The sequence below is a fragment of the Oncorhynchus mykiss genome, chromosome 26, assembly GCF_013265735.2.
Source record: "Oncorhynchus mykiss isolate Arlee chromosome 26, USDA_OmykA_1.1, whole genome shotgun sequence".
Taxonomy (NCBI): domain Eukaryota; kingdom Metazoa; phylum Chordata; class Actinopteri; order Salmoniformes; family Salmonidae; genus Oncorhynchus; species Oncorhynchus mykiss.
Window position 1 is genome coordinate 45,062,798 of NC_048590.1, and position 12,560 is coordinate 45,075,357.

The window sequence follows — 12,560 nt, forward strand, 5'->3', positions numbered from 1 at the left end:
GTGTGTGTGTGTGTTTTTACATGTCACTGTGTGTGTGTGAATAAGATATGTGTAAGGTTGCATCATGGTATGTTGTTGATCAGTCCTACAGCCCCTCATGGTCCTACAGCCCCTCATGGTCCTACAGCCCCTCATGGTCCTACAGCCCCTCATGGTCCTACAGCCCCTCATGGTCCTACAGCCCCTCATGGTCCTACAGCCCCTCATGGTTCAACACCACTGAAGTCCCACTGCCTTGACATAAAGACAGCAACACCCCACATGTCTGTGGCTTTGACTTGGTCCTGTACTGTGTGTGTGTGAGTTTAATTTGCTGCTGTAGTTGTTGATGTTAGATAGGGGTGTTATCTAAAGACTGTGTGTGTGAATGTGTGTGTGTTCTCTGAGTGGTACTCTAGTTATGTGATAGTTTGTTGATATTCTAGAGTGGGTGTACTGCGCTTGTTGTTTTGGAGTGGATCCCAGCCTGCCAGACACAGTGTCAGGAGACAAGTGGCCTAGTTCTGCCTTTCTCTCTCCTGCCTCTCCATAAGCACTATGAAATACTCCCTTCAATACAGAACCAGTTCAAGTACTGATTCCATGTTTCTTTATTACCTCTGTTCTACTGACACATCACTTATTTACATAGATTACAGTAATCTCATTACTGTATGGATCATTATGGGACAGTAATCTCATTACTGTATGGATCATTATGGGACAGTAATCTCATTACTGTATGGATCGTTATGGGACAGTAATCTCATTACTGTATGGATCGTTATGGGACAGTAATCTCATTACTGTATGGATCGTTATGGGACAGTAATCTCATTACTGTATGGATCGTTATGGGACAGTAATCTCATTACTGTATGGATCATTATGGGACAGTAATCTCATTACTGTATGGATCGTTATGGGACAGTAATCTCATTACTGTATGGATCGTTATGGGACAGTAATCTCATTACTGTATGGATCGTTATGGGACAGTAATCTCATTACTGTATGGATCGTTATGGGACAGTAATCTCATTACTGTATGGATCATTATGGGACAGTAATCTCATTACTGTATGGATCGTTATGGGACAGTAATCATTACTGTATGGATCATTATGGGACAGTAATCTCATTACTGTATGGATCATTATGGGACAGTAATCTCATTACTGTATGGATCGTTATGGGACAGTAATCTCATTACTGTATGGATCGTTATGGGACAGTAATCTCATTACTGTATGGATCATTATGGGACAGTAATCTCATTACTGTATGGATCATTATGGGACAGTAATCTCATTACTGTATGGATCATTATGGGACAGTAATCTCATTACTGTATGGATCGTTATGGGACAGTAATCTCATTACTGTATGGATCGTTATGGGACAGTAATCTCATTACTGTATGGATCATTATGGGACAGTAATCTCATTACTGTATGGATCATTATGGGACAGTAATCTCGCGTGTGTGTATGTGTGCATACGGTAGGTTCCAAACACCCATGCTGCCAAACCCACTTCTCCTTTCCTAGAGTGTTCAGTGTTGCCCTTGGTTACCGTTATCTGCTTGTCTTCCTGTCATTCAGGAATAGATTTGTGGGGCTGACAGTAATTTAACACTTGACACACCAGCATATGTTCCGGCTATTATCGGACGAGTTTAGCCAGTACCGCCAGGTTTCACTGTGTTTCAAGACGTTTTCTCCCTACTGAATACAACCCAGTTACTGCCATGTTCCTGAGAAATGGTAATACAGGTTGACTAGAGATGTGGAGACCCAGTTACTGCCATGTTCCTGAGAACTGGTAATACAGGTTGACTAGAGATGTGGAGACCCAGTTACTGCCATGTTCCTGAGAACTGGTAATACAGGTTGACTAGAGATGTGGAGACCCAGTTACTGCCATGTTCCTGAGAACTGGTAATACAGGTTGACTAGAGATGTGGAGACCCAGTTACTGCCATGTTCCTGAGAAATGGTAATACAGGTTGACTAGAGATGTGGAGACCCAGTTACTGCCATGTTCCTGAGAACTGGTAATACAGGTTGACTGGAGATGTGGAGACCCAGTTACTGCCATGTTCCTGAGAACTGGTAATACAGGTTGACTAGAGATGTGGAGACCCAGTTACTGCCATGTTCCTGAGAACTGGTAATAAAGGTTGACTGGAGATGTGGAGACCCAGTTACTGCCATGTTCCTGAGAACTGGTAATACAGGTTGACGAGAGATGTGGAGACCCAGTTACTGCCATGTTCCTGAGAACTGGTAATACAGGTTGACTGGAGATGTGGAGACCCAGTTACTGCCATGTTCCTGAGAACTGGTAATACAGGTTGACTGGAGATGTGGAGACCCAGTTACTGCCATGTTCCTGAGAACTGGTAATACAGGTTGACTAGAGATGTGGAGACCCAGTTACTGCCATGTTCCTGAGAACTGGTAATACAGGTTGACTGGAGATGTGGAGACCCAGTTACTGCCATGTTCCTGAGAACTGGTAATACAGGTTGACTGGAGATATAGAGACCCAGTTACTGCCATGTTCCTGAGAACTGGTAATACAGGTTGACTAGAGATGTGGAGACCCAGTTACTGCCATGTTCCTGAGAACTGGTAATACAGGTTGACTGGAGATGTGGAGACCCAGTTACTGCCATGTTCCTGAGAACTGGTAATACAGGTTGACTGGAGATGTGGAGACCCAGTTACTGCCATGTTCCTGAGAACTGGTAATACAGGTTGACTAGAGATGTGGAGACCCAGTTACTGCCATGTTCCTGAGAACTGGTAATACAGGTTGACTAGAGATGTGGAGACCCAGTTACTGCCATGTTCCTGAGAACTGGTAATACAGGTTGACTGGAGATGTGGAGACCCAGTTACTGCCATGTTCCTGAGAACTGGTAATACAGGTTGACTGGAGATGTGGAGACCCAGTTACTGCCATGTTCCTGAGAACTGGTAATACAGGTTGACTGGAGATGTGGAGACCCAGTTACTGCCATGTTCCTGAGAACTGGTAATACAGGTTGACTGGAGATGTGGAGACCCAGTTACTGCCATGTTCCTGAGAACTGGTAATACAGGTTGACTGGAGATGTGGAGACCCAGTTACTGCCATGTTCTTGAGAACTGGTAATACAGGTTGACTGGAGATGTGGAGACCCAGTTACTGCCATGTTCCTGAGAACTGGTAATACAGGTTGACTGGAGATGTGGAGACCCAGTTACTGCCATGTTCCTGAGAACTGGTAATACAGGTTGACTGGAGATGTGGAGACCCAGTTACTGCCATGTTCCTGAGAACTGGTAATACAGGTTGACTGGAGATGTGGAGACCCAGTTACTGCCATGTTCCTGAGAACTGGTAATACAGGTTGACTAGAGATGTGGAGACCCAGTTACTGCCATGTTCCTGAGAACTGGTAATAAAGGTTGACTGGAGATGTGGAGACCCAGTTACTGCCATGTTCCTGAGAACTGGTAATACAGGTTGACGAGAGATGTGGAGACCCAGTTACTGCCATGTTCCTGAGAACTGGTAATACAGGTTGACTGGAGATGTGGAGACCCAGTTACTGCCATGTTCCTGAGAACTGGTAATACAGGTTGACTGGAGATGTGGAGACCCAGTTACTGCCATGTTCCTGAGAACTGGTAATACAGGTTGACTAGAGATGTGGAGACCCAGTTACTGCCATGTTCCTGAGAACTGGTAATACAGGTTGACTGGAGATGTGGAGACCCAGTTACTGCCATGTTCCTGAGAACTGGTAATACAGGTTGACTGGAGATATAGAGACCCAGTTACTGCCATGTTCCTGAGAACTGGTAATACAGGTTGACTAGAGATGTGGAGACCCAGTTACTGCCATGTTCCTGAGAACTGGTAATACAGGTTGACTGGAGATGTGGAGACCCAGTTACTGCCATGTTCCTGAGAACTGGTAATACAGGTTGACTGGAGATGTGGAGACCCAGTTACTGCCATGTTCCTGAGAACTGGTAATACAGGTTGACTAGAGATGTGGAGACCCAGTTACTGCCATGTTCCTGAGAACTGGTAATACAGGTTGACTAGAGATGTGGAGACCCAGTTACTGCCATGTTCCTGAGAACTGGTAATACAGGTTGACTGGAGATGTGGAGACCCAGTTACTGCCATGTTCCTGAGAACTGGTAATACAGGTTGACTGGAGATGTGGAGACCCAGTTACTGCCATGTTCCTGAGAACTGGTAATACAGGTTGACTGGAGATGTGGAGACCCAGTTACTGCCATGTTCCTGAGAACTGGTAATACAGGTTGACTGGAGATGTGGAGACCCAGTTACTGCCATGTTCCTGAGAACTGGTAATACAGGTTGACTGGAGATGTGGAGACCCAGTTACTGCCATGTTCTTGAGAACTGGTAATACAGGTTGACTAGAGATAATGTTAAATTCGTACGTGCCTATAAAACAATTGTGTGTCAGATTGAAAAAGCAGAACTGTTTTTTTTAGTTGGCATCTGTTCTTGTACCCTAAAATACCCCGACGCTTGATTCATACTGCTACTTTTAGGCTTCCTCACAACGTCGGCCAGTGGTAACCAGGAATTATAGATGAACGAGGTCTGTGTGCTTGAAAGCAGCTTGTCAACTCTCTCCAGGGCTTAAAAAGCCTTTAAGTAAGAAGTAGGGCAACACAACAGTGTGCAGAGTGCATGGTGCCCAAAGGAATGGAAAAGTATTCCGTTGGTCGATACAGTTAATATATATCAATATTTCAAACTGTTACCCTGCCATCCAGTGCTTGTCTACAATACAATCACAAAGCTCAGCATTGGAACTGTCTGAGGTTTCTGTGGAATGAGAGCAGAGACCAGGTCCAACTCTGGTCCTAGAGAACAACAGTCAGTGAGCACAGTATTCTATTAGTCGACTGGTCAATTGTTTGGTCATTTGGCTGTTGATCGGCCAGAGATTGTTTTAGTCAAGCAGTAACATGTATGAGAAGAGAAGAAAAAATTTGTCCACTAAAATAACATAACATTTATCAGAAATACAGTGTAGACATTGTTAATGTTAGGCGCACAGAGGCCCATTATCAGCAACCATCACTCCTGTGTTCCAATGGCAGTTGTGTTAGCTAATCCAAGTTTTTCATTTTAGAAGGCTAATTGATCATTAGAAAACCCTTTTGCAATTATGTTCGCACAGCTGAAAACTGTTGTGCTGATTAAAGAAGCAATAAAACTGTCCTTCTTTAAACTAGTTGAGTATCTGGAGCATCAGCATTTGTGGGTTTGATTACAGGCTCAAAATGGCCAGAAACAAATACTTTCTTTTGAAACTCGTCAGTCTATTCTTGTTCTGATAAATGAAGGCTATTCCATGTGAGAAATTGCCAAGAAACTGGAGATCTCATACAACGCTGTGTACTACTCCCTTCACAGAACAGCTCGAAGCTGTTGTCCTGTGAGCTGCCTATCACGCAAGCTGTTGTCCTGTGAGCTGCCTATCACGCAAGCTGTTGACTCTCAGAAACTGTTCTTCTGATTCTGTTGTGGCTTTGGGTCTGTGTGACGCAATTGCGGCGCCTTCAGAGGCATGCAAAGGCCAAATCCAGCACTGTACCCCATCGCCATGCGCTTTCCACATGTTGTAACAATGCAGTGGGTTCTGTGTCTGCATTGACATGGTTGATTGACAGTAGGTGGAGGGGGATACATCCTGTAGAAAACACAAACTCATTTCCTTGACAACAGCTCTACACTGCTCCAGGAAGCACAAGAAGTATGAACGCCCAGCGCCCAGATGTACATGCACTTCTCTCTACAGAATGCGCTCTCTCCCGCCAATTTGTGCACATTCATTGTTTCATCAATTCATTGTGTGAATTGTTTGCGTTTGTTAGTTTATATCACTTCTCCATTTACATATCACCAGTAGTACAATGACCGTAAATGAATATAATGTCTCATCTACCATGTCTGTTCATTTGGTTATGGACATTTCTGTTAATGCATTCAATATTATTATTCCAGTCTTCCTGTTCTCATTGTTGGTGTGGACACATTGTTTGCAGATGCACAACCTATGCTGCTACACTTGTGAGATACAAGTGTTGGTTTATTTCATTCCATTTACAAGTTTAGTCAATTTAGTCATTGTCTTTTGTTCGGAGCGCTGCTGTCAATGTTGAGTAAGGACGCTCACGCATAGAAGTAGGCCTATAGGCTAGCTGGCCTGATTATACATAGAAGTTGGCCTATAGGCTACCTGGCCTGATTAAACATAGAAGTAGGCCTATAGACTACCTGGCCTGATTATACATAGAAGTAGGCCTATAGGCTACCTGGCCTGATTATACATAGACGTAGTCCTATAGGCTACCTAGCCTGATTATACATAGAAGTAGGCCTATAGGCTACCTGGCCTGATTAAACATAGAAGTAGGCCTATAGACTACCTGGCCTGATTATACATAGAAGTAGGCCTATAGGCACCTGGCCTGATTATACATAGAAGTAGGCCTATAGGCTACCTGGCCTGATTATACATAGAAGTAGGCCTATAGGCTACCTGGCCTGATTATACATAGAAGTAGGCCTATAGGCTACCTGGCCTGATTATACATAGAAGTAGGCCTATAGGCTACCTGGCCTGATTAAACATAGAAGTAGGCCTATAGGCTACCTGGCCTGATTATACATAGAAGTAGGCCTATAGGCTACCTGGCCTGATTATACATAGAAGTAGGCCTATAGGCTACTTGGCCTGATTATACATAGAAGTAGGCCTATAGGCTACCTGGCCTGATTATACATAGAAGTAGGCCTATAGGCTACCTGGCCTGTGCGCAAATGTATATAAATGTGTCCATTTGGGGATCTGATAGTATTTCTGATTGGCTTAACGCACCACCACGAATGACCTGTGGAGCTTCTCAAAGTAAAGTTTTCTTCACCTTAAACAACAAGCAAACAAAGTCTGTTTTTATATTATTGTGAATTACAATAGTTCCTTAATGTATTTGAAAAGTCTTTCCAGCTCTCTCCCTTTCAATAACCACTCAGCGTGAAAAGGAACAATGTCCTGCTCTGATCCAGTGGAAACGGCATAAAATAGGCCTACCTGATTACATCTTATCAGTGCTTGACTTGGACTGAAATAGGTTCTGGTACTCATTTTGTGTGCTGGTACTGTTTGGCTTTATGTAGGCTATTTTTACATAGTTGGCAATGGCAATATAAGTTACTTTTTAGGTTTATCATTTTCTTTTGGATAGAATTTTGATTAACCACATGACAATGATTTTGAGATATGAAGATATTATAAATTAAATGAAACTGCTTCACGAAAATGTGTTTATGAAAAACATAACTGGCACGCAGATCGGTAGAAATGGTAAGATAAATCGGCATTCCACATGAGAAAGGTTGCCGAGTCCTCCTGCAGCCTATTACCGGCAACTTCAGGAGAGTAACGGCATAATCTGCGAAAGCCAGCAGGAGCGGGAGGAGAATAGTTGGGTCAGGTTAAGGTCTTCTGGTTATCTAGATCTCTGGTGCCCTCTTGAGGCATTTCTTATTTCATCAAACCGTAAGCTTAAAGCATCAGACAAGCTCAATACATATAGTTGATTTTATTTAAACACGTCGGGTGTGTCTATAAATGGAAAAATACAGGCTTAAAATTTTGACAAATCGATTGGTCAAAAGAACAAACAACTTTCGGTCAACCAATATTTTTTCTTTAATTGAGGACAGTCCTAATTCTATTTCAGCCTAGCACTAACACCGTATCCAGGTGTTGTAGAGGTAGCCTCGTTCCATACTGGATGTGCTGAAGCTAACTCATCTATTGGTCGCCTCGTTCCATAATGGATGTGTTGTGGCTAACTCATCTATTGGTCGCCTCATTCCATACTGGATGTGTTGTGGCTAACTCATCTATTGGTCGCCTCGTTCCATACTGGATGTGCTGCGGCTAACTCATCTATTGGTCGCCTCGTTCCATACTGGATGTGCTGAAGCTAACTCATCTATTGGTCGCCTCGTTCCATAATGGATGTGTTGTGGCTAACTCATCTATTGGTCACCTCGTTCCATACTGGAAGTGTTGTGGCTAACTCATCTATTGGTTGCCTCGTTCCATACTGGATGTGTTGTAGCTAACTCATCTATTGGTCGCCTCGTTCCATACTGGATGTGCTGCGGCTAACTCATCTATTGGTCGCCTCGTTCCATACTGGATGTGTTGTGTGTGGCTAACTCATCTATTGGTCGCCTCGTTCCATACTGGATGTGTTGCGGCTAACTCATCTATTGGTCGTACATTGATTGCCCACCTGATGGTGCTATTACATCAACTTTGATGCTCATGTTTTTACCTGGCTGCAGACATTGTTGCCAACATATATTCAGTGAGAATAGCTATTAGCTCCTTGATTTGTCGCTAGATTACATTTTGCTGTTGCTGCAACGAAGTCACAGCACCAATTTGCTGCAGAATTTAGTGGGAAAAGTTACTAAATGCTATCAAAACCATAGTAACCCTTGGTGTCAAAACTTCCTTAAAGGTAGTTTTCAATTCCAATCAATTCAGAAACAACACCAAATTCCAATTCCAAATGTTCCTAATTGAAAAACATTGAAGAGAATTGGAATTTCAGTGTACTTCCTGGATTGACTGTGATTGAAATTAAATGTCCCCCTGCTCCCAACTGTACAGCATGACAGTGAATGAAGAGTTGGCTACAGATCAGCTAAGGTGGAGCCTATGGTAGAGGTGGAGAGGTGGACTTGAACAAAACTTGACTATCTGCTAAAATACTAACTTGTCCTATTCCCGTCCCTTCCTCAGCTGCGTCTCCTGTGTGTGGCCACCCAGCATGGTGATGCGGAGAGCGTGAGTTACCTCCTCCATGAGGCCCGTGTGCCCCTGCCCCTGGAGCCATCAGAGGGAAACCCCGCCATCCTGGCTGCACACTATGGACATGTCAGCCTGGTCAGAGAGCTGCTCGACTCAGTACCAGGTGACAATTCTGTGTGTGTGTGTGTGACATTTTCCACCTGTGTTTGTGTAGTAGTTAATCGATAGTAACAGATTGCATGTATTGTTTTGAAAGTGTGTGTGTGTGTGTGTGTGTGTGTGTGTGTGTAGTAATCATAGTTAGTAGATGATAAACAGATTGCATGTCTCTCTCAGGTCCGTGTGTCCACAGAGATCTGCTGAACTGGATGTTGGTGACGGCGTGCCAACAGGGTCACCTGGAGGTGGTTAGAATGTTGGTGCAGGGTTACCATGCCGACGCTGAGGACTGTGCCATCCACCAGGAGGAGTTTGCTGTCATCACGGGGCTGCCTCTCTACGCTGCTGCACGCGCAGGTAGACAGCAAGACACACACTGTACATATACTCCACATACTGTACATGTGCACACATACACTAACGTTCAAAAGTTTGGCTTCACTTAGAAATGTCCTTCTTTTTGCAACATTAAAATGACATAAAATTTATCAGAAATACAGTGTAGACATTGTTAATGTTGTAAATGACTAATGTAGCTGGAAACGGCTGATTTTTAATGGAATATCTACATCTGCGTACAGAGGCCCATTATCAGCAACCATCACTCCTGTGTTCCAATGGCACATTACTGGCCATTTTGAGCCTGTAATCAAACCCACAAATGCTGATGCTCCAGATACTCAACTAGTCTAAAGAAGGACAGTTTTATTGCTTCTTTAATTAGTACAACAGTTTTCGGCTGTGCTAACATAATTGCAAAAGGGTTTTGATGATCAATTAGCCTTTTAAAATTAAAAAACTTGGATTAGCTAACACAACGTGCCAATGGAACACAGGAGTGATGGTTGCTGATAATGGGCCTCTAATGGGCCGTTTCCAGCTACAATAGTCATTTACAACATTAACAATGTCTACACTGTATTTCTTATCAATTTGATGTTATTTTAATGGACAAAAAAATTTGCTTTTCTTTCAAAAACAAGGACATTTCTAAGTGACCCCAAACTTTTGAATGATAGTGTGTATATACCTACACACACAAATGAACACAGCCTACAGATACCTCACACATAAACCACACACACACACACGCCTCACACATAAACCACACACACCTCACACATAAACCACACACACACACGCCTCACACATAAACCACACACACGCCTCACACATAAACCACACACGCCTCACACATAAACCACACACACACACACGCCTCACACAAACCACACAAGCCTCACACATAAACCACACACACGCCTCACACATAGACCACACACACGCCTCACACATAAACCACACACACACACACACACACACACACACACGCCTCACACACACGCCTCACACATAAACCACACACATGCCTCACACATAAACCACACACACGCCTCACACATAAACCACACACACACACACGCCTCACACATAAACCACACACACCTCACACATAAACCACACACACCTCACACATAAACCACACACACACACGCCTCACACATAAACCACACACACGCCTCACACATAAACCAGACACACACACACACACACACACACACACACACACACACACACACACACACACACACACACACGCCTCACACACACGCCTCACACATAAACCACACACATGCCTCACACATAAACCACACACACGCCTCACACATAAACCACACACACACACACGCCTCACACATAAACCACACACACCTCACACATAAACCACACACACACACGCCTCACACATAAACCACACACACGCCTCACACATAAACCACACACACACACACACACGCCTCACACATAAACCACACACGCCACACACATAAACCACACACACACACACACCTCACACATAAACCACACACACACACACCTCACACATAAACCACACACACACACATGCCTCACACATAAACCACACACACACACGCCTCACACATAAACCACACACACACACACGCCTCACACATAAACCACACACACGCCTCACACATAAACCACACACACACACACACGCCTCACACATAAACCACACACGCCACACACATAAACCACACACACACACACACACACGCCTCACACATAAACCACACACACACACGCCTCACACATAAACCACACACACACACACAAGCCTCACACATAAACCCCACACACACACATGCCTCACACATAAACCACACACACACACGCCTCACACATAAACCACACACACACACACACGACTCACACATAAACCACACACACGCCTCACACATAAACCACACACATGCCTCACACATAAACCACACACACACATGCCTCACACATAAACCACACACACACACGCCTCACACATAAACCACACACACACACACGACTCACACATAAACCACACACACGACTCACACATAAACCACACACACGCCTCACACATAAACCACACACACGCCTCACACATAAACCACACACACACACGCCTCACACATAAACCACACACACACACGCCTCACACATAAACCACACACACACACACGACTCACACATAAACCACACACACGCCTCACACATAAACCACACACACGCCTCACACATAAACCACACACACGCCTCACACATAAACCACACACACAAAGTAGAGAACACAGTCAAGTATAGAAGTTTGCACTGTATCTTGCGTTTTTAGTTTTTTGTAAAAATGATTTCTCGCATTATTGGATGTTACTGCACTGTTGGAACTAGGAACACCAGCATTTTGCTACACCCACAATAACCTCTGCTAAATATGTGTATGTGACCAATAGAAGTTGATTAGATTTGATGTACGCTTACATATTAACCACTTCGGACCAAATGTTAGAGTTAGACATTCCTACTGTGGTGTGTTGTCAGGCTGAAAACAGCAGACGGGGATTTCCTCCTACTCTACTGTGTCTCCAATTCAACCTCCAATCCAACTCACTTCCTTATTCTGGCTTTATGATGTAGTGTAGGATCAGCTTCCCCTACGCTTAACCATTAGAGTGGAAGATGCAAAACTCACTCAAAATCAGTGTCTAGGAGCAACTTCAGCCTACTCTGGGCATATTGGTGGAGAGATGAGGAGTACTTCCTGTTATCTTAGACCAGGGGTCTGTTCAGAACGTCCGGACATCTAACTGTGTTCTATGTAGGTAATGAGGAGATAGCTAGATTCCTGCTGCAGAATGGCGCTGGGCTGTCCTCCTACACCCTGATGGATTATCCAGCCTTCAGCAGACTGCTCGTTGAACAACGACTGGTAGAAGAAGCAGACACACACACAGAACCAGCGGGAGAAAAGGTAACTGAGTGTGTGTGTGTATTTGTGTGAGTGTGTGTCTTCGTTTGTTTGTCTGCTTTTGTGCGTTTGTGTGTCTGCGTTTGCCTGCGTTTAAGTGTGTGTGTTTGTGTTTGTGTTTGTGTTTGTGTGTCTCCATTGTGTGTCTGTGTATGTATGTATTTTTCTCTCTGTGAATGTGTTATGTTTTACCCCGTGTGTTGGTCAGGCCAGGTGTGTGTGTGTGTGTGTGTGTTG

At 44.1% G+C, this 12,560-nt stretch overlaps 1 protein-coding gene across 3 annotated transcripts in view; it reads left to right on the top strand.

Annotated features, from left to right (window-relative positions):
• Nucleotides 1–12,560, top strand: part of LOC110506180 (leucine-rich repeat serine/threonine-protein kinase 1) — a 143,691-nt gene that overhangs the window by 21,682 nt on the left and 109,449 nt on the right. For all 3 annotated transcript variants that reach the window (XM_036964259.1, XM_036964258.1, XM_036964260.1), the window contains 3 exons: nucleotides 8,852–9,023; nucleotides 9,197–9,376; nucleotides 12,178–12,326. In XM_036964259.1, the coding sequence (XP_036820154.1) occupies nucleotides 8,852–9,023; nucleotides 9,197–9,376; nucleotides 12,178–12,326 (501 nt within the window). The remainder of the gene's footprint in view (nucleotides 1–8,851; nucleotides 9,024–9,196; nucleotides 9,377–12,177; nucleotides 12,327–12,560) is intronic.